At 46.7% G+C, this 23697-nt stretch overlaps 1 protein-coding gene across 1 annotated transcript in view; it reads left to right on the top strand.

Annotated features, from left to right (window-relative positions):
• TTLL10 (tubulin tyrosine ligase like 10) overlaps positions 1-23697 on the top strand; it is a 172908-nt gene that overhangs the window by 85520 nt on the left and 63691 nt on the right. The window contains exons 5-7 of the mRNA XM_086952019.1: positions 8566-8651; positions 17111-17282; positions 21842-22013. Of these exons, the coding sequence (XP_086808145.1) occupies positions 8566-8651; positions 17111-17282; positions 21842-22013 (430 nt within the window). The remainder of the gene's footprint in view (positions 1-8565; positions 8652-17110; positions 17283-21841; positions 22014-23697) is intronic.

Here is a 23697-nt window from a genome sequence, read left to right as displayed (position 1 = left end):
TCGTGTAACACCCCTCATTAGCCAGGCTAGCTTGAATCGAGTGGCAAAGTGAACGAGGGACCCACCAGGGTCTGGGCATACCCTGCCAACTTAGTGCGAAGAAAGCAAACACAAGGAATGATGGACAAAGTGCTGAAACTTTTCAGACACTCACCCCGTCACAGATCTGAGTTGAATTTATCCTCGTTCTTTAGCTCACTTTGCCACTTCAGTTCAGACCCAGCTATACCCAAATCATTCTTGACCCTGTGCCTCATGGGAACAGGCCAGCCCGAACTGCCAAGCCAGGTTTTCTCTGAACCAGTATGCCGCCCGACTAGTATTAGATGCCATGCCATCGTATACAGATATATAATACAACCGGTAACATTAAACCTACAGCAAGCTAGGACTATTGGCTTTGCCAGGGGTTTTTAGTTGCATAAGATAAATAATCAACAACTATTGCTTTGTTGTATATAATGTTGAAAATTCTTCAGTTCTCAAAGGATGAGATTGTAAAAGGACTATAACGAGTCTCTTTGAAGTTACATCAAAGGCAGTGAAGGGTGGCACTGCTGCAGAGTTAATATTGTTTTTCCACCCTCAGGGTGATGGCAGGCAATAATGGAGAGCCCGATAGGGACCCATCTCAGCAGCTGCTTTTATAACTGCTGGTGCTGAGCACCAGCAGGACCCAGCGCACTTAAAGCCCAGGCCGAGCCCCCACTTTCAGATACTGCTCTGTGCTGTCCTCTGTGCAGTGAGGCCACAAGAGTCCTCGGGAGATGAGGGGCTACCAGAGAAGGCGGAACAGCACGGAGGGTCAGGCTTTTTCAAGCGCTTTGACACAGTGGCATAGCTAGGGCTTTTGTGAGACCCAAGGCGATACCTCAGTTTGCCACCGCCCATTGCCGGTAACAGCGGGGTGCGGGCGAACGGCCAATGCCGAACGGGGGGTTGCAGGCGACAACGAGCCAACAAGAGGGGGGAAGGGGTTGGCTATAGGGACGCCAACGAGGGAGATTAAAAAATAAAAATAAAACAAAACTCACCTCCTCCCTCAAAAAAGTGATGCCCGGGGCGAACCGCATTTCCCTTGGCCCCCATAGCTACGCCACTGTGGATAGTCCTACAAGTGAGATCAGGAAAAGATGGGGAGAGGATGTAGTCTAACGGCTAGGGCGGTCGACCCACAAATCTGGGGAACTGGGTTTGAATTTTGGCAATGACGCTCAACATCCTGTGATTTTGGGAAGATCACGTAATCTTCCTTTGCTTCACAAAAATGAATGTGTCCTTATGTAACACAGCTGGTGTTCATGTAAAGCGCTCTGATACCTTTGGGGCAAGTTTGCGCTATATAAAACTCGAGAAAAAAAAAGGGGCCCTCTCATCTTGCTCCAGCCTTGTCTTTGTCCCTGACCGCTCGTTTTTCTGTCAGATTTGCCTATTTAAAGTGGTTGTTCGTTATCACAGTCGATGTTTTTAACACACCATTACCCCCATTCACCCTCTGACCCCTCCTTGCACACATCTGGCAGCTAAGCTATTTTATGTTTTTTAATGCAGATTTATATAGCGCAAACTTTTGGAGCGCTTTACATGAACAACGGTTAGGTTATACAAAGACACATTCAGGCACGGGGAGATTAACCCCCAGATTCATTAAAGTAAAGTTTTGCGAGTCCTTATTAGCGAATTTTAAGGATTCGCTATTAAAGACTCGCAAAACGGGATGCATGTAGAAATCGCAATATTTTATGCAATTTCTACTGCTTCCTTATTTGCGATTCGCTAATTGCTAATCGCAAATAAGGATTGGCTTTCCCATTCATTCCTATGGGCCAAAAGGCCCATAGGAATGAATGGGCAGTATTTCCTTATTTGCGAATCGCAAGTAGCGAATCGCAAATAAAGAAGCAATTTCAAGGGTGCCAGGGTGTCCAAAGGACACCCTGTAGCACCCCTGAAATGGTAATGTACACTGGTGTTGCGCAGACACATGTCCAAAGGACATGTGTGTGTGTAACATACAACTTAGAAAAATGCACCAAAGCGCATTTTTCTAAGTTTTTACTATTTACCACGTAGTTTGACTTCGCGGTAAATAGCGGCCCCAGATTCCGAATTCGCAATTTTAAAATGGTTCATGAATTGCATTTAAGGAATCTCAAATTGAGATTCCTTAAATGCAATTAATCGCAATTTAGCGATTTCTAGAATTGCGATTTTTGCATTTGGGATGATGAATCCCAAATGCAAAAATAGCGCTCGCAAAGGGCCAGATTCTCAGAATCTGGCCCTTTGCGGGACGATTTCGGCTTGATGAATCTACCTGTAAGTGACTTGCCTAGAATCACAGGACCTTGGTTTCCCACACCAAAGTCGGCAATCTAGCCCACGGGCCACATCCTCTCCCCAATGGGTGATTTAGGTGAGCTGAGGGAGGTCCAGAGAGGTTTGTGATCGGGGACAATCACTGCTCCACCAGGGACTGACCAGTGAACACAGAAGGGGTTGCTTACTTAATTACTTATTTATTTAGTTTTTTGGGGTGTTTTATAAAACAATTATAATCATCTGAGCACTGGCTTGTACAGCAAAACAAGGAGAACATAGTACAACAAGGGCAATAACCACGCTTTCTCAGTCTATTCGATTGGGTTGGACCTCACTTTTAACTTTCTCCAACCGCAGACTCTGGGATAAGTCCAAGGCAAAGGTTTTCCAAAAAGCTGTCTCATTCTGTGAAGTTAGGACTTAGGAGTCGAGGGCATTCAATAGTTTTAGGCCTAGGACTCCCAGTAACCCCCCTCTGAATTACTAACCACTGAAGTGGCCTGAAGGTGTGTTATGGTGCTGCCCAAAGGGGCCAGCTTTTGCAGGAGAACAGGCCTTTATTCATGGAGGCATTTTGGGTAACAGGGAGTGACTTGAATATGTTAACGTTCACTAGATCGCATCCAGAGCCAATTGGATGTGGTCAAATGTATCCAACTTCAGGCACATCATGGTGGACTTATTTTGGGGTCTTTGGAGTTAGTCCGTCACTTATTTGTAGCAGGCCTTGTAAATCACGTGACATAAGTCTAACCGCCTCAAAATGAAAGATAGGTAATTTCGATTTGATGAGACACTTGCAGGAGAAGAAAGAGTTTGGAAAGAAAGCAGAGTTGCATGTTGATCCCCTTGACCACACCATTGATTTGAGGGGGTGAATGAGAGGTTCGAGTTAAGATCATCACAAGGGTTTTAGTTTTCTAAACTGTGGGGATAGGAGAGCTTATACTGGAGACCCATTTAAACAGCTAGAGGCCCTGTTTTTCTCCCCTAAGATCAGGAGATTAAATCTATCTCCATTTAGGCTAATGAAGTTTTCTCTCATTCAGAGCAGGCCTTGGTGAAATTTCAGTTGCGTCAGAGTAATAGGAGAAATTTCGGTAATTCCGCATTACTCTTTGATGTGGGATTGCCAATAATGACACTACTACCCCTGCTTGCGTAATTTGGGGGAAAAGCACATTTAGTGACCGTGCGTTGCCTCTGGCTCTCACTAATCATGTTCTGCTGCATGTAGCACTATTTCTTAGCACTAAATGCCGGGAGTACGTTGGGGGAAGATCTTACCCCAAGGACGCATTCAGCAAAAGTGAATGGCCACTTCCGCTCGCTAATCACGTTCTGCTGCACTTAACGCTATTTCTTAGCACAAAAATGCCTGCTCACAACCATTCTGGCTAAGAAACAGCGATAAAATGGGAATTAATCTTCTTGCGTAAATCCGCAGGATCTCGCGGAATTGTTAGATAATTCCGCATGATTACGCTACATGGAATTACATGAGTTATGCCCACCTCTTATTCAGAACTGTATGTGGGATCTGCTTTCGGTGACTGTATAGAGGCCCTCTCCTGTATTCTCTTCAGTGTAGATTGGTAAGCCATCTAAAAGCAACAGCTGGCCGAAGGGGCCACACATGACATGGCACCAGTTGGCATTTATGATGAGTATTTAAAATGGGGCATTAACCTCTCCCTCACTCCTCCACTTTAGCCTGTTCATTAGGGTCACCTGTCCATTAGCCTCTACTGGGAGTTCTAAAATAGGTTCCAGAGCCATTTTATTCTAGTGTTTTTTAGATATTTACAAAATGTGTGAGAATCTTGACCACATAAACAGAAAACATGAGGTCCAGGAGCCCAGTGACAATGCTCTAGACTAGAGGTTTGGGCATCTGAAAACGTTTGAATGTGTGTGGAAATCGCACTCGAGTTTTTGCAAATTAATCCTGCTATTCTGGTATGTGTGCTATGTCAGATTAATGCCTGCTAACATTTATGGAAGTGGCCTAGCCCCCTGATGGCAGCTAGGACTCTGACATGCATCAACAAGAAGTAGTACTCCTTTATAACATTTTAATCATGTTATGCGCACATTTTAAACAATCAATTACATTTCAATCATTGACCCAATGCATTTCGGAACAAAAGGAACATTTTGTTCCGAAATGCAGTGGGTCAATGATTGAAATGTATTTGATTGCATATGAGAAATATTTGTATTACTGAAACAAAGTGAAATGAAATGTTAATATTGAATGCTTTATGATTTTGATTGTTTGAAGTTTGCGCATAACATGATTAAAATGTTATACAGGAGTACTACTTCTTGTTGATGCATGTCAGAGTCCTAGCTGCCATCAGGGGGCTAGGCCACTTCCAATTCATCTGAAAACGTTGACAGTCTACCTTAAAGTACATGAACACACTCTGTGAACAGTGGGGTCACGTGGACAACATAAGAAGCTTGATGCAGAGTGAGAAGAGCTGAGGCTCACTGATGTGCAAAGTCAGGAGTCTGTGGCCCCTAGACACGATGGAGAAGACATGTGAGTAGTTCCTGGTAGTGTGAGGAGCTTTCAGTACACAGCTGGGGAGCGGAGACCTAAGTTCAGCCCTTGAGGGAAGGCAGCAGTCCCAATGTCATCGCAGAGTGGGATGGGGTCGGTGAGACTGCTTACCCCACCCCTACTCTGTAGTGTCACTGATTGACAATCAACCCTGGGTGCTTCAGGGCTTAAAACTGAAGCTCACAGGTTCGAGGCAATGAGTGACGCTACCCCTCATAAATTGAGGGGGAGGGCCTCAAGGACCTTTGCAGAGCTGAGGAGGTCACGCCCACAGGAGCTGTGACATCCTCAGACCAGCAAAGTTCAGCTCAGGCAGCCAGGAGCCTGCACACTTAGCTAATGTCTAGCTCATGGCTGCCTGACCTTAAAACAAACAGTGTCTGTCAGGCCGACCTTTGCTCAGCCTGATACAAAATGTTCGTAGGGGCAAAAGGTGAGGGGTCGTGGCCCCTCAGCCCCAATGGACTGGCCGCGGCTGCACACCGGGAAGAGCTTGTGCACATGGACAGAGTGTGAAGAACATGGGGCACACTGCAAAGTGCTTTGGCACATTGACAGGGTCTGTGAGGATCATTGTACACACTAGGAGGGGCTTCTGCACATAGACAGATAGTGTGAGGATAACTGGGCACACTAGAAAGAGCTTGGTCAAATGGACAGAGGGTGAAGAACATTGAGCACACTAGGAAGAGCTTTGCTACATGGACAGCTAGTGTGAGGATCATTGGATACACTAGGAAGAGCTTGGGCACATGGACAGAGTGTGAAGATCAATGGGCACACTAGGAAGAGTTTGGGCACATGGACAGAGACTGTGGGCATCATTGAGCACACTAGGAAGAGCTTGGGCACATGAACGGATATTGTGAGTATCACTAAGCACACTAGCAAGAACTTGCGTACATAATAAGTTATTGTGAGGATCATTGGGCACACTAGGAAGAGCTTTGGCACATGAACGGATAGTGTGGGTATCACTGGGCACACTCGCAAGAGCTTGGGTACAAAATAAGTTATTGTGAAGATCATTGGGCACACTAGGAAGAGCTTGGGCGCATGGAAAGAGAGTGTAAGGATCATTGGACACACGAGGAAGAGCTTGTGCACATGGACAGATAGTGTGAGGATAACTTGGTACACTAGGAAGAGCTTGGTCAAATGGACAGAGTGAAGAACATTGGGCACACTAGGAAGAGCTTGGGCACATGGACAGAGCATGATGATCATTGAGCACACTAGGAAGAGATTGGTCACATGAACAGAGTGTGATGATCATTGGGCACACAAGCATGTAGTGCATGCCTTGCTCCTGGCTACCTGACCTGAAAATGAATAGTGTCCATCAGGCCAACGTTTGCTCAGCCCGAGAGACACTGTTCTTAGGGGCAAAAGGTGAGGGGTCGTGGCTCCTCAGCTCCAATAGACCGGCCGCGGCTGCACACTAGGAAGAGCATGTGCACATGGGCATATAGTGTGAGGATAACTGGGCACACTAGGAAGAGCTTGTGCACATGGGCAGACAGTGTGAGGATAACTGGGCACACTAGGAAGAGCTTGGTCATGTGGACAGAGTGTGAAGAACATTGGGCACACTGGGAAGAGCTTGGGCACATGGACAGATAGTGTGAGGATAACTGGGTACACTAGGAAGAGCTTGGTCAAATGGACAGAGAGTGAAGAACTTTGGGTACAATAGCAAGAGCTTGGGCACATAGGACATTATTGTGAGCATCATTGGGCACACTAGGAAGAGCCTGCACAAATGGTCAGATAGTGTGGGGATCAATGGGCACACTAGGAAGAGCTTAGGCACATGGGCAGAGTGTGAAATTGGGCATACTGGGAAGAACTTGGGCACATGGACAGATAGTGTGAGAATCATTGGGCACACTCAGAAGAGCTTGGTCACATGGACAGATTGTGACGAACATTTGGCACACTCGGAAGAGCTTGGGCACATGGACAGGGACTGTGAGGATCATTGTACACAATAGGAGGGGCTTGTGCACATGGACATATAGTGTGAGGATAACTGGGCACACTAGCACAAGCTTGGGTTCATCGACAAAGTGTGAAGATCATTGGGTACACTAGTAAGAACTTTGGCACATGGTCAGATAGTGTAGGATCAGTGGGCACACAAGGTGGAGCTTGGGGACATGGACAGAGTGTGAAATTAGGCACACTAGGAAGAGCATGAACACATGGTCATATCATGTGCGGATCACTAGGCACACTCGAAGAGCTTAGTTACATGGACAGAGTGTGAAGAACATTGGACACACTGGGAAGAGTTTGGGCACATGGACAGAGACTGTGAGGGTCATTGGACACACTCGGAAGAGCTTGTGCACATGGACATAAGGATGACTGGGCAAACTAGCACGAGCTTTGGGACATGGAAAAGTGTGAAGAACATTGAGCACACTAGTAAGAGCTTTGGTACATAGGAAGTTATTGTGAGGATCATTGGGCACACTAGGAATAACTTTGGCTCATGGTCAGATAGTGTGATGATCAGTGTGCACACTAGTAAGAGATTGGACACATGGGTAGAGTGTGAAATTGGGCACACTAGGAAGAGCTTGGGCACACAGACAGACAGTGTGAGGATCATTGGGCACACTAGGAAGAGCTTGGCCACATGGACAGACAGTGTGAGGATCATTGGGCACACTAGGAAGAGCTTGGGCAAACAGATAGACAGTGTGAGGATCATTGGGCACACTAGGGAGAGCTTGGCCACATGGACAGACAGTGTGAGGATCATTGGGCACACTAGGAAGAGCTTGGGCACACAGACAGACAGTGTGAGGATCATTGGGCACACTAGGAAGAGCTTGGCCACATGGACAGACAGTGTGAGGATCATTGGGCACACTAGGAAGAGCTTGGGCAAACAGATAGACAGTGTGAGGATCATTGGGCACACTAGGGAGAGCTTGGCCACATGGACAGACAGTGTGAGGATCATTGGGCACACTAGGAAGAGCTTGGGCACACAGACAGACAGTGTGAGGATCATTGGTCACACTAGGAAGAGCTTGGGCACATGGACAGACAGTGTGAGGATCATTGGGCACACTAGGAAGAGCTTGGGCACACAGACAGACAGTGTGAGGATCATTGGGCACATTAGGAAGAGCTTGGCCACATGGACAGACAGTGTGAGGATCATTGGGCACACTAGGAAGAGCTTGGGCAAACAGATAGACAGTGTGAGGATCATTGGGCACACTAGGAAGAGCTTGGCCACATGAAGATTGTGAGCAACTTTGTGCCCTGAGGTACCACGATGATTTTTCAGTGCCCTGGATAACTTTGTGCTTTAAAAACTCTAATGAGTGTGATCAGCGCTGTGCAGGAAGGCACACCCATTTGAAACGTTGTCAACACCGGGATGTTTACATTTTAATGTATTTCCAGACGATGGATTATGTTATGTTATGTTATGTTATGTTAAACTGTATTTTGTATAGCGTACGGCTACTCAGCGAGTGTCCCGACGCTTTAATTTGCACACCAATCTGATAACATAACAGGAAAAAAACACAGCAAAAGACAGAAAAGAAACCAACAGGCCGGTGAGGACCATCTGGGGTATGTTTCTTAATTAATGTCTGAGATGTATCAGAATGATATACAAAACTTCTCATTAAGACCTTCTTCCTTAGGATGCTGCTGCTCGAGGACTTCTTCCCAGAGACATTTCGGCTGGACCTGAAGGAGGAGCGGCATGCCTTCCTCGCTTTCTACAAAGGTGAAGACCCTCGGCCTTAGGCTTAGAGGTAGAGAGGCCGTGCTCCAAACACCTGTTTGCATCAGAATGTGTTTACATCATAATATAGCTGTTTATGGAGGGGGTCTGTGTGCATCTCTGTTGGAGGAAGGGACAAGTGATGCAGACTGGCTGTCTGTGTATAAATAATCTCGGAGTGCCTGTGTGTTGCTGATGATATTTAAAAACCATGGGTTGTTTACTGGCCCCCAAGATTTTAACATGTAGTGTTGTGTTGGTGATGATTTGTGTTTGAGTACTTTGGAGCTCACATGCCCATGTGTTCATGTTTTGCTGTTTGTTTCTCTTAGGTTTTGTCCTATGTTTGTTAACTTATCTTCGTGTTCTATGTTTCCACACATTCGTTTGTTTGTACCTACCCTTGTGTGTTCTCTTTGTGTTTCTTTGCTCACTCCTTTGGTGAATGGTAGTATTTTTTCGGTCTCTTCTCCTTTCTACCTGGTTCTTGATTGCCTACAGTTGATTGTAAGACATCACTTACGCTTTCTTAAAGGAAAACTGTAACTTTAAAAGTTTTAGTGTTAGTGGGACCATAGATGTGCGTGCCTGCACGTGCCCAAGCCCGGTTCACAGCACGTTCATCCACAAGACACAGGGAACAGCATCCACGTGGTGAAAATCCATGTGCACATTTTTCTTTTATTGTGTTACATTTGTTCTTTTATATATCCCATGCCTGAAATGGGCATGTCTATTTGATTTTAAAAAAGTTTTTAAAAAATGTTTTTGTCACTGCCATCTGCTGTGTGCAGCACAGTTTTTTTGTTTTGTTTAGCATTGAGTCGATGGCAGAGGCTTTTCTGTGTGAGAGGCCTTCCCAGAGCCTGTGTTTCTTTCTAGGAAACTTCTACCCTGGCCTCAGGGGTAATGCCACTTCTGTTTCTCGTTGCATCTTGCAGAATTCACATCCGTGAGCAGGTATGAAAGCAATCAGGCCGTAAACAAAGTTCTGAGAATATTGTTGGGCCTTCAGCCAGAGGGTGACTCAGCCTCCCAGCACAGTCTTGGTACCTTTTAAGTTGGTTTTGGGTCTGCTGTGGCTGGACCCGGACACTCAAAGACGATCAAACAGATTTGTCATCTTCTGAAAGAAGATGCCCGAAGGGTTGAGGGGACATCTTCCTCTTCTGAGCTGACATGCAAACTACCACTAGAGAACGCCTCATTGTAGTCTCCTCCTGTTCTTAAAACATAAGGCAGATGAAAAGGAACCCAACAGAGACAAAGGACACAGTTAGAAATCTTCATAGGTACACAGATCAGCTGGAACTAGGGGAGCAGGAGGTAGTGCAGCCCCCCAGGTAACCATGAAGAAGGTCAGATGGAGAACAAGCAAATATTATCATCCACTGCAGCAATTCAACGTGACGCTGTGTACTGCTTGTAAGGGTCAAGCCAGGATTGCCACATAGCCATATGGGAACGGGTCCCCAATTCCAGCCAAGTCTGCTCCAAACCACAAAAGATAAGTACACACATATGATAGGTGGCATAGAAATCATCACTTTACATTACATTAATTACTTGTACCCCCTCACATTAAAGTCTCACTCTACATGTCACCCATACTTAGTCTCTTTGTACACATAACTAGGCTATGCCTACTGTAATGCGACACATAGCCATACTTAATACGTGTATGCTTTACATCCAGGACCAATGGAATAGTGTGACTTTTCCACCATTTCACACTCTATTACATTAGGCCAGTAGCGTCAGTCAGAACCGATGCATCACCTCTGTTTTGTGACGCATTGCTGAAGTTGAGCTTGTCGTAAGTCCAAATTCAGCTGTGTGTCAGTTTGGGGTTACAGAGATAGGGTTAACCCATTGGTACTGGGACCTGGGTAGTTCAGTGTTACATATAAAGGGGTCCCAGACACAAGTTAATTACAACAAAAGAAGATTTATAAAATTAACCCCTTCGATGCGGCCACGATTCCCCTGGTGTGCTGTAAACAGCACGAACAGGGGCGGGCCGTGACGAACCCCAGCCGTCATCAGCACACGAGCACCGTAGTGCATGACGGCTGGGGTTCATCATGAGCATGGAAGGGGTTAAAGCAATGTAGAACTATTGGTGAGAGATGTTGTTTATTCACATCCTCATCATAAATTGATTATGCATACATTTATTCATAATTTATGCAACATTATAATGCCCAAAGAGAGGCGTGGGTGAAAGGAGAAGGAGGGGGGGGTAAGTGCTTGGTGAGGTTCAAGGTAGTGTGGAAAGAGTTAAACTCAGGTCACATGTGGTCACAGCAGGTCGTAGATTTTAGGGGTAAACCTTCCCCAGCATCAGTGTGGCGGTTGTCAGCTTCTCACATAATCGCATTGATGAGAGTTGCTCTCATCAATGCGATTATGTGATGAGGATGAGGCGCACTGTCCATGGGGAAGGCAGATCCCAAGCAGCCCAAGCAGGCGTTTGACTAGCGCAGACAAACTCGTCAGGATGGAGCCGCCCTAGAGGCTGGGGAGGCCACCACACTGACCAAGTCCGGCGCGTCGCGGGTCAATGACCTAAAGGTGATCATGTTGGATGTCAAGGCCACCGTCCCTGGCATTGCCACTCAGCTAGACCAACTTTCTGCCCTGGTGGACTCTCATGACTCTCGCATTGCTCACAGTGAGTCCAGGGTTTCTGATATGAAGGACGCAGCAACCGGGAACCGTCACAAATTGCTCCAAATGGACAAGGTGCTGGAGCTCATCAAGAACAAAAATGAGAATTTGGAGGCGCGTTCCCGTCGGAGCAACCTTAGTATTACGGGCGAGCCAGAATCCTCAAACATAACTAAGATGGAGGAATTTGTCGAACAACTGTTGCGTGATCTATTTATTTGGTGATGTCCTGTCCCCAGTCTTCATTGTCGAGAGGGTGCACCGCTCTCTGGGACAGCATCCTCTCCCGGGCGCGTCTGCCCGCCCAATCATTGCCAAACTGCTTAACTTTGGCAACCGAGACGTGTTCCTCCATTCTGCTCGCGAGAGGCAGAAGCTTCGCCACTAGGGGAACTTTCTCGCCTTCTATCCGGACTTCGCGCTGGCTGTGCAGGCCGCCAGGCGAGAGTTCCTCCCGGCCAAGCGGCTGCTTCGGAAACACAAGATCTCCTATTCTCTGGCCTACCTCGCCAAGCATCATGTCGAAGACGGATCCCACACGCACATCCTCACTGAGCCTTCTGCTGCCCTGGCATATGCGAAGAAATTGTAGAAGCGGCTTTGCCTGCCATCTCCCTCCTCCCAACAGGTCGATAGTGGTGGTACAAGTGACAATCACTAGCCTGGATATCTGCCACCTTGGGGTAGCCCCCTCTATGTTTGTTCTGATGTTGCTGTGCGGACTCTTGCCCACTGACTGCCCATGCAGTCGCTCTTGAACTCTTTTCCATCCTCTGTTCTTGTGGCTGGGTTTCCTTTTTTAGGTCTTGCCTAGCGACGCAGAGCCATGCGCTGCTCGCCTAGGCGAGATCTATTGTTACCGACTTGAACTTGGAAGGGGGACAGGAGATATGGACGCGGACTAAGGACAGCAGTTGTGCGCTCGTATAGCGGCATTACCACAACTCGCAGGACAGGAGATGTGCACGTGGCAGCTTGCGCCGCATTAACACACCTCCTGCTTCCTTGCTGAACAAGTCAGAGGACTGCAGATGTGCATGCGCCAGCTTGCGACACGTTACCACACCTCAATCGCTGCTGTGGGGGCCCAGTGTCGGTGCAGTGACTCTCCTGTTCTGTGCAAGACGGGACATAAAAATGCAGGTTAGTAAAGCGCCGCAGCGCACTACAATATGAGCCTTTAGAAGTTTCCTGTCTCCCCTAGCTCCTCGGAGGGGTTCACGATGCAGACAACAGGAGGACTGCACATGTGCACGCACTAAATTGTGACACGTTACCACCTTTCTCACAGCGTCTGTTTGAGTTTGTTCTTTTTAACTAGCGCATACAGCCCAGGACATGAGGCCGCGTCATAAAGCCCCCCAACCCCGTGCTGAGTATCATAGCAACCCTTCCATAAATAAGCGCTGGCAAAAACAACTGCGCCTACACCTCACCTTGCATTTTCTCCAAGCGACGTTAATCACCTCGCAACCTGATGTCTATTTTGCGTCCCCGGGCTCTCTTCTCTGTTGCTCTCAACTCCATGCACCGACTTCTTCGCTCTGTAGTCAACGAGGGACGGATGGAGGGCTGCGGCTGCTGCGCACAATGACCTGAAAGCCCTTCTTGAGTAAAGTTTACTCTGCTGGGGGCACATGTACGTCTAACAGCTTAGCTGTGCTCACACAGGACAAAACATATGCACGCGCTCTGCTTCGCGCTATGCTTTCGGCTTTAAGGACAAAGCATATGCACGCGCTTTGCTTTTGTTGCCGCACAGTATTTACTTTCGCTTTCTTGGGCACATGTACCTCTGTGTAACAGCTTAGCTGTGCGCATGCGGGACAAAACATGCACGCGCTCTGCTTCACGCTCTGCTTTCGGTCTTAAGGACAAACCATATGCACGCGCTTTGCTTTTGTAGCGGCACAGGCAATTACACAGTTTAGCAGCAGGGCTTTTAAATGCTGTGCTGATCCTCGCTGTCACTCCTGTCTTCAAATTCCAAAGCAGGCACAATGCCCATTTCAGCTGTAGCTTTTGCAACTTCATTCACTCTTCCACACTCCATCAATGAATCCCCACAGATTTATTGCCTTTCAAATACTTCTACTAGTTTTTATGTATGTTTCAATTACAGGAATAATACTTGTATTTATTCTGTTGCAATGCTTATTGCACCTCCATGGCCGCTGTCAGGTGTAAGCTTATGATTGAACGTGCTTCGGACTGTGCGGCTACTGCAGTTCTGGCCTAAGGGAGGAGCACAGGCTATGTGTGGTGGCAGTGGTGGGTATGTTCTCAATTGTGCCCCATGCCTGGAGTCGTCACACTTCTCCCCAGGGGGTCAGTACAGTGCCATGCATAGCACATTTCTGCTCCTATTATCCTGGACACCGACCCAGGCAAAGTCCATCAGCCTAAAGTTGTTCAGTGGGCGTACAGTGTCTTGCAGGGCCTGATCCTGGTTAGGGAGCACCCCCCCCCCCCCCTACTACATACCCTTGTACACAACTGGGTGCGCAGCATTTTGGCTTCTGTAACTAGCCCCAGTTCCTGAGCTTAGTCTGGTGGGATTCAATGGTACTCACCTGTAAAAAAAAAAAACAAGCATTTGCAATGCAATAGGTCTCGCATTTGCAAGAGTTTGAGCTATTTTTATTGTAAATGACATTGCCTTTTATTTATGTTTTGGTTTTTATAACACAAATATAAGCCATTGTCATTTACAATGCAAATAGGTCAAACTTGCGTAAATGCGAGACCTATTGCATTGCAAATGCTTTCGTTTTTTTTGCTTGTTGCTGGGGTTCCCAGGGAATCCTTGGCTATACCTGCCCCGCAAGTTGGACCTCATGAACTGCTGGCCGGGGCTGCCCTCAGCCTGGAGGCCGTGTTCGCCGGTCCCCGATACACCCCGGTGTAATCTTCCGTACAGATGACCGATGCCCAAATTCCAACTTGGCTTGGCCACCCTGTCCTTCGGTTGGGGGTGTTCACCAGGCAATGCCATACCCCCACGGGATGACTCCCATGCCAACAGATCCAAGTTACCTTCCTTGTTTGGGTCCCCTGTGATGGATGGGGTGGGTTACTGAACCTAATTGGGGGGCTGGAGTGGGTGGGGGTTTTGGGGGGTGTGTTTCTATTGGATTTATTGCCTCCCCTCAGAGGCCTGTTGCCATATTTGTTTTGCGATGCTTCTTGGAATATGTTGTTTGTTACGTCTGGTTTGTCACCACACACTGTGCCACACATGTTCACAGCTTGCATTGTGCATCTGCTTCTATACGTCGCTCGTAGCCTCAGCACCCCAGTATGACAGACACTACGCTCTGGACCTGGGACATCCGGGGTCTTAAAGACCACCGTAAGGCCCGCCTGGTACATTCTCATCTCACACAACACAAGGTGGACCTCTGCTTCCTTCAGGAGACTCGTCTGCTGCCCGCTACCTCCTCAAGGCTTGACTCTGGAGCAACGTGTGAGGAGGTGATCTTGGTGATGATAGCAAACACGTCCTGCCAGTAGGTAGAGACATTTGGACATAGCCAGGCCAGGTGGGAGAAGTCGGCTGCAGGAGCGGATCACCGCATGCATCGATCACTAGCAATAAGGCCCATTTTGTACAGTGTTACAGGAGAATGATATAATCTATGAAAATATTTCAAGTGGATGTGCTGCAAGCGATAATTGGGGGACAGCAATTTAGCGAACATTTTATTGTCGGTGTTAATGAGCGATAGGGGCGGTAGGAGTCGCAGAGTTCAGGAAACTTGTCAGGCTTTAGGAGTAGTGTGAGCAGGGCCACGCAGAGCAAAGGGGAAAGCAATCGCACTCGAAAGAGTCATTCTACATGGCTGCGAGGTGTGGAACCAGGAGGGGTGCGAATTGCTTGTAGAAGGATGCTGGCAGGTCATCAGAGCCGGGAGCTTTGTCTCCCGGGAGGCCATTGATGGCAGCCATGATCTCCTCCTTGGTGAAGGGTTCATTGAGATATTCTCGATAGCTGTTGCCTAGCCAGAGGAGCTCAATAGTTTCGAAGTACTAATCAACGAGTTTGCGTGGGGGCACCTCCGCTGCAGTGTAAAGCTGTGAGTAGAAGGCGGAGAATGTGGCCACCACCTCCCTGGGAGAGGTCGTTCTGTCCAAGCCTCCGTCATGAAATGCCGTGACAAAAGGGAGGTATGTGGGACTGGCAGGTTGACGCAAGAGCTTGGCTAGAGTCTTACCTGGGCGGTCCCCCTCACCATAGCGGTGGGCCCTCAACTCCCTGCCCAGGAAGAAGAATTCCCTGTTGGCCTCGTTGTTGAATTCAGTGAGTTTGCCCCTGAGCTGTGCCAGGATGTCGATGTTGGCGTCCCGAGATTGTAAGGAGTTTAGAGCCTTAATCTCTCCTTCCAAACGCTCCAGAACACCCCGAATGGAGCAAACAAGCCCGATTGTTTGGAGATGCATTCGTCTTGAATCAGCACCTTGAAACCCTCCCAGAGAGTCGACAGACCCCGAGTTGAGTTCGAAATAGTTGCCGTTTGCCGTTTGTATCTCGTCACAGAAGTCAGAGTCACGGAGCGCATCGGGAGGCAGCCGCCAGGCAAACATGCATCGCAGGGTGTACAGGACTTGTAGGCCTATGCGAACGGGGCATGGTCAGAGAAGGTTCAGGACATATGTTCCGCAGAGATGACCCACAAGAAGACATCTTGAGTAGTGACCCAGAGGTCCAATCGGGACCAGCTGCCACGCGAGCCAGTCACACAAGTGCCCTCGTGCACATCTGAATGGGTATGTCGCAATGCATCTAGCAGTAAGTTATCAGTCAGTATGTAATGTAGAAGGGAAGTTGCGCGAGGGTGCAGCGCTTGCGGCCCGGAGCGATCAAGGGAGGAGGAGGGAGCAATGTTAAAATCGCCACCCCAGAGAAGGGCGGTGGGTTCCAGGGAAGAGATGCGCTGCCAGACCTGCGTGAATAACGGTGGACTGTCAGAATTAGGGCCATAAATTGCTGCAAGGATGAGGGGTTGGGCAAGGAGAGTGCCAGGCAGGATCACAAAGCGACCATCTGGATCCAGGATGGCCTGAGTGGTGCACCATGGAAGCCCCCTGCGCAGAAGGATGGACACTCTGCGGGAGTAGCTGGAATAAAAGGAAGAGTGAGTTTTGCCCCAATAACCGACCCACTGGTATGCCTCTTAGGCTGCGTTAAACACTGTCCGGACGCCTGCCGCAAGCTAACTGCCATGCTGCTTGTCCTCGCTCGGCGCAGGGTTTCCATGCACTGGGGACGGAGACCGGTGCCCAAGGTCAAGGGCTGGCTGGAGGACTCAGCGCGCTGTCCTTCATTCCTGGCCGAGTTCTTGCACCTTATGCCGGCAACTGGCTGACCGCCTGACATCTGAGCCCCCCTCATCTCATATCTGCAAGCCAAAACAACTCGCTCCCTGTGCTCCCCTCCTCGCCCTGCACTGGTCCCTCGCTTGATGCGGACAGCGGCCCTGGCTTGCCACGCACAGCATCTCCACCTCCACACTCTCACGATACTACGCAATAACCTTTACCAACCTCTTGACCCCGCTGGGTGTTTCCTTTGTCATTTCTGTCTAGCTCCATGTATCCTTTTGTCATGCAATGTACTGGGCTGCGCAAGCACGATTGTTCTAAATGCGTATGTAACAGATGTGTCACCACAACTTTTCATCAGCCTTGCTGCCGACCTGTAATGCAACATGCTGTTTAATTTCTTCAATAAAGGTTTTCAAAATAAATAAAAAATGTTTGTACTCACAAATCCTTGCCTTTCCCTGAGGTAGACCCCCAGCTCTGGATTTGCAAACCCACTGGCATGAACCAAGGGAAAGGGATCTTCCTACTGAAGAGCAAAGAGTCAGTGAACACCCTGTGCACCCAGCTGCAGACCATGGATGAAGAAGCTGGATATAGGAGAGCATCATATAAGTCTTCACAGGCCAGGATAGTACAAAGGTGAGCATTTTCTAGTATGGTTAGAGAAGGGACACTCACATTCAAAGTCCAGATAAGTACTATAAGATAATCCATTGGAGCGCCTGCCTTTTACACTTGAACAGCACTCAGGACTGCTTGGTGGCCCCGAAGGAGAGAGCGGGGCCTTGTATACCTGAGCACGGTCCAGGTGAGGTGAGGTCCAGTCCCCTGTCATGCTGGATTACTTTTGAGATCCACATAAATATAGGTACAGGTTGTATCGTTTTGAACAGCTATATTTATATTTTTTTCACTGAGCTGTTTGGTGTATCATTAAGTTCACCCCATTATCAACAGTAGCAACAATTTAAGAGCAGTGGCCCTGATGAAAGCCAAGGGACGTCTTGCCCGATAGGCAGAAACATGTTGGCCCATAATGCGACAGTTATTTGTTTGACACTGTCTTTTGTGCTGTTCTCGTTTTTTAATTAGGGGATGTGCCTTATTTTTCATTAAAGTTATTTGTTAAGACATATCACCCTATTTTACTTAACCACTTTTGGTTAGTTGCACTGTGTTTTCACTATCTGTGTCTACCATCATTAACTGGCTAATAATTGGTGGCTCATAGCCTACTGTGGACCTGATCCAGTATCAACAACCTACTGTGTGGCAGAAGGTCTCGATGATCAAGGGACTTGCCAGGTCACAGTTTGGACTGCCAAATGATATGACTGATCACCTGGTCTGTTTGATGGTAATCTATGATGAGATGATCTGGATGATGTTGACCAGTTTTTGAATTAGCCCCTTGTTTTGTGTTCTTAGTTCACTGCACTTTTGCTCCTTGATTCTTGTTCCTTGGAATATAGCCCATGGTGACTGGAGCACCCACTGACATAAGGGTAATCATAAGTCAGTCGGGCCAAAAGATTTGGCCTATAGACCTCCTAGGTTCTTTTTGTTGTTCAGCTTAATTTTGAGTCAATTGTGACACCCAGATGATCATATTTGTGGACAAGATCTATGAGTTGTAAGTCAATTTGCCAGGTGAAATGTTACCACTTTTTTCCAAAAGCCATCATTTTTGTTTTTGAAGAATTGACAATTAAGCAGGTAGCAAGAGTGGTTCAAATTCTATAATTGAGTCTAATAACCCTGAGGGTATTAAATAAAGAATCACCAAGTCACTGGTGTTTGCCAGGTAACTGGTATGTCAACCACACAGTTTGGGGGAGGCCAACCAGTTTACACCGGAAGTTGGATAGGTCGGAAGAACATAGGGAAAATGTAGAAGTGCCATCACATAGCCCTGTTTAACACCGTTTTCGAAAGAAAACTTGGTGGAGACTTCCTTCTTGCTTGACAGGGTGACCTTTGTTCAAGCATCCTCATACAAGCCTATATGGTTGTCATAGCGAAGGGTTAATGCCTTTTGCTGGCCAGTTTAACCCAGAGGTAGTTACGGTTCACTAAATTGTAAGGTGAGCTGTGATCAATAAACACACGTAAAGGGCCTTGTTGTTTTTCATTGCTTTATTCACCCGTAAAGTGAGGCTAGGATGTTGTCAGTTGTGGAGCAGCCTGCTCAAAATCATGTTTGATTTGCTTGCTGCATCAAGGAAAATGATGGGCCAAATGTTTTTTGGATCAGTTGTTGCCCCCTTTTTGTGGATCCGGTATTTTTCGGACCCCTTCCATGATGGCGGTATCTAACCTATCAGCATTAATTGGTTGATTAGCCCCAAAGGGTGACTAGCCCCATAACGCTGGGTTTTGGGTGAATAGTGGCAGTGGAAGGCAATTTGGGCCTGGAGGGCAGGATGCTCTGGCATTTTTTTGATCAGGGTGATGGTTTCGCTTCGAGTGACAGTGAAGCGTTTGTAAACAAAGAAAAAAAAGAAGCAGAGACGTTACTGCAGCAAAGAGTCTTAAAGTGCGTCTCCAAGGCGTCATATGAGATGAGGTAGTCATTCGCAGCTCTGTGAGATGTTGTACCAGATCCAATCAAAGGCCAAAAGGGTCTAACACTCTTGGTCTTTATGGATTCATTAAATTGCGTCCGGGCCTGATCTTGTTGGATTAATTTAATACCATTTGCTGTAGCTTGATATTGGTACTTGAGCTCTTTAATGTGTTTGTTGCGGTCGCTTGAACATGGGGGAAGAAGACTTGTCTCCGAGCTTTCCTGTGTTGTCTTTTAGTGACAGCAAAATTCCAGTGTGGCTTAATAGTAGTGTCTGGCTTGACTTTTGATACAGTAGGACAAGACTGTCAGAGGTCGCATGGGCAAGAGTTGCTTCAACCAGCCATTTCTGGCCCAGTTCCTCTGTTCCTTTCCATTTTTCTCTGCCATTGTCTTTATCCCATCCTTGTCTTCGTGAGGGCCATGGTGAAAGAGATGTTTCTTCCCCTCCCTGCCTTTCCTAAGGCATAGAGGGGGGATATTTTTTTCTAATTTCTCCTAATGTTTAAAAACATTGTTAGAGACTCAAAAATATTGTGATGAGGTGAGGCGGGTGAGTGTTCTTTGACGTGGGGGAGTGTTCTTTGTCGGCGGTCCCGACACTGCAATTACAATATTACCGCACAGGGTGCGATCACATACTCCCATTTCTCTATCGCAGCTTGTACTGCGGGTGTAAACCAGCCATAGCACAAGCTCCAATAGAGAATGGAAGCCTGTGTAAATCTCTGCACCGTGTGGCAGGCTCTTCATGGTGCCTTCCACAAGGTTCAGGGATTTACAGGGGGGCCCAAGCACCCAACCGAAGGGCCAGGGGGGAAGGAGGCGCAGCTAGGGGCGACCAAAGGCACTTTCAAACAGTATATTGTCGGAAAGGCTGACATGGATTTGCTCTCAGAAAGTGGCATCATAATCCCGAAGGTTGAAATGCCTTCCTCATGAGATTATGTGACCCTTCCGCCTGGCCAATGGGCTCCTCAAGCCAGAATGACAGGCTGGTTTGAATTCCGATCCCCGTCATTGTAATATTGCGGTTGGAAGTCAAACCGTTGATGTCACTCAGAAAGCCTACAACCAGCAGTCGGAGGCTTTCCGACCGACATCCTAAGTAGTCCCTAAGAATCTTACGTTTTGTCGTGGGGTTGTAGATCGGCAAGTTACACAAGGCAAATTTGGGAAGGATTTGCTATGCGAGAACAATGTGATGAGCCAGTGTTAGGCTTGAAGGTTGAATCTTGATAATAACCTTAATTGTAGAACATTTCAGCGTTCTTGTAGCTTCGACTCCCAGGGCACCAATATAGAAATATCTGACCGAGACGTAATTTACTTTAAATAACTACAAAAATGCTCAATGGAATCTGGTCATTCAAAACACACACAGAGATCTTATTGCATGCCACATCTGATGGAAAATCTGTAGATCTCTTTTTGAGTTAAATAATTTCTATTGAATCCAGTTAGTTGAATGGGCGGCCTTCGCCTCTAATGTTGTTCATTCCAATAAGATTGATCAAACATGGCAAACAAATTCAGAGGGGGCTAGTCATGTTGGGTGGAAGTTTGGTGCAGGACTGTGGGGAATACCAAAGCTGTAGGCTGTAGTAACTATTATCTTGGTTTTAACTTAAGCAGCTCTTTCTACCATTGTATGTAATGTGTATCTTGACAGATCCACATCCCCTTTGGGTGCCAATATAAAGGTAAATATATACACAAAAGAAGTAGACCTTAATTACAAGTGCCTTGGAATAATCCTTTCCCAGCCCCGGAATTACTTTCACCGGGGTCCTAGAAAATATGGGGGCAGGGAAAGAAAAGGAATTATATGATTTTTAGAAATAACATGCTGGATCAGTACAGGGCCAACTAGAACTAACCGGCCACTGGTCATCAAGATTTTATTGTTGTGTTTGGGATAAGTAACCTTTGCCATGGGATTTGATTTAATCGAATTTGAGGTAGAAACACCTGACTCCACTTCCCAGCAAAAGCTTTTCTACCTTCCACTGACTCAGACCAAAGCATTCTGTGGTTTCTGCATAATTGTGTTCACAAATTTTACGTCTGTGATAATGTTCCTGTATTTGTTAATGATCCCCTGTTGGCCTACATTTTAAATTTCTCATATGGCTCCACCTCCGTTAGTTCCCATTCTTCACCTTCCCAGTTGTAGACATCAGGGGCTGCGTACAACTCACAGATGAAGGTCTACAGGAACGCCATATCTTAATATTGGCAGATATATGTATAACCCAGATGATTATATTGTATTTTTGAGCAGGTTAAAAAATAGAACTGATTGTGTTTTATGGGAAAGAGGCAAAATCCAACTAAAACATCCCACCAAAAAATGGTACAAACATATCTTCTCGTGCATCAGTTTGTGATGTCATATGGCATCAATGCACACTTAGCTCCATAGTGCCCTATTCCAGGGAAGCCTTAGACAGGAAGTGGTTACAGCATTGTGAGGTTAGTGGCCAAATCAAGAGGACCACCCTAGTGGCAGGCTGTGCAGTAGCCTCCTCTTTGTACTGTCCAGTGGTATTCTCTACTCTGCTTTCAGTTGTATTCCACCACCTGGTATTTGAAAATATGGCGACTGGCTACCTTTGTTTTTCTTTGCTAGATACATCCACAATCCTTTGCTCCTATCGGGGCGGAAGTTTGATATCCGATCCTACTTCCTGATTGCCAGCACTGCGCCTTACTTGGTCTTTTTCCGCCATGGATATGTTCGACTCACCTGCAACAGTTATGACCCGCATTCCGATGACCTCACGGGCCACTTGACCAATCAGGTAAGCTCTAAATAAGCACTATTACAGAAAGGCTAGTCTAGAGGTTAATTGAAACACTTCCTATTAAGGTCTCATATTTGATGGGTATGCAGGGGTATGACAATCATTCACATGTTGGACAATGGCTGACCGGCGCATGTATGTGCCCCTGACCTTCTGCCTTTTCACAGGCTAAGCCCTCTAGGGAGGTCTGCTGCTTTATCTGAAAAACAATTTTCTGTGTATGTTTGTTGATATTGGTCCTTATTTGAATTCATTTTCTCCAAGCGTATTATTCAATCACCAACATTTTTCAAAATAGCATCAAAAGTGCAGGCCTTCCTGCTGCAGAATTTGACACGTTTGAAATTTTTGAAAAGTAGGTAATTTAGATTACCATCCCCGAAATAAGGCATTTAGAATCAGTATGACTCCGGAGTATAATGTGACCAACTGGATTTATAACCGATCAGAATTCTGAAAAGACCATTTAGATCTCTGGCACAACCATGTATTGCAAGCCAATAGGATTTCACAATTTTGAATTGCCCATCATATGGTTTCGAACAGCCCATCTATTTCCATCTAAATATATTACTATTGCCACTGTGTTGCAAGTCAGCAGGAATTCAGATTTCTGATTTCATACCATTTTTTTGGAAATTTTCTCTGCAAAGAATTTTGATTTAAATAAAGATAGGGGCTCATTTGGTGCTCTGTGGCCTCTGATGCCATTCTCCATAGTACAATGAATGAATCAGATATGTTTAGAGTAGACTGCCTCGAACCCAATGTCCTGGCACCCTAACACTCTTACTTGCTTCTGTCCGTGCAAACAACCTCCACGCTTTCTTTTCCACCTTCCACTGAGATGCCATATCTTGAAATCCAAAGAACCATCTATATTTTCATCAGAGGTAGCCACATCTTCTTTTGTAGCTCTTCACATAACATTCTTCACCTTCTCATTAACCTGCCCCACAGGTTAACATACAAGCACGGCCTAGAAAATTGTGGTTTCTCAGAGAGTGAGTGTTTATGCTAGTCGTTGGCCGGGTCTGGTGGCTCAGTGGTCTAAAGCAGCCACTGCAGGGGCCTGTGTTCGACATCATGGTCTCAGGTTCAAATCCTGGTGGGTCCACTCAGCCTATCATCCATCTGAGGTCGATAAAATGAGTACCATTGAGTTGGGTAACAATAAACATCTGTTATTCAGCGCCAGGACACTTACGGTTAACAGTGCGCTTTACAAATACACCTGTTATGTTGTGTCGTTATTAGTATTACAACGTATGGAGGAATCTTTGCATTTTAGGTCAAGCTTGAGGTTTTTTTACTACGAGCTACACATGGACCTCATCTTAAAAAACAACTTTTAAACATACTACTACTCCCAGGAGACCCTTCGCTTGCAACTCTACTCAGAACAAAAAATCATTTGAGCGCAAGACACTCTTGACAAACAAACCTCACTCTCACCAATGTCATTAAAGTAACACAGAATATTAGTTCATAAATTGTCCAATAACAAATACCTGCTTCATACCCTTAATACATTTAAATGCTCGCAGCTGTATGTTTTCCCTAAAAGTCAGCTGAACAACTAGAAGACACCGAGTTCTAGGCCTCCTGTCCAAACACAAATGTACACCTGGAGTCCTAGTTCTCCATACTCATCTACATGAAACCGGTCAAGATGGGGTGG

This window comes from Lissotriton vulgaris, unplaced genomic scaffold (assembly GCF_964263255.1).
Source record: "Lissotriton vulgaris unplaced genomic scaffold, aLisVul1.2 SCAFFOLD_1368, whole genome shotgun sequence".
NCBI classification, from domain to species: Eukaryota; Metazoa; Chordata; class Amphibia; order Caudata; family Salamandridae; genus Lissotriton; species Lissotriton vulgaris.
Note: the sequence above shows the minus strand (reverse complement) of the source record. Positions and strands in the feature narration are given on the sequence as shown.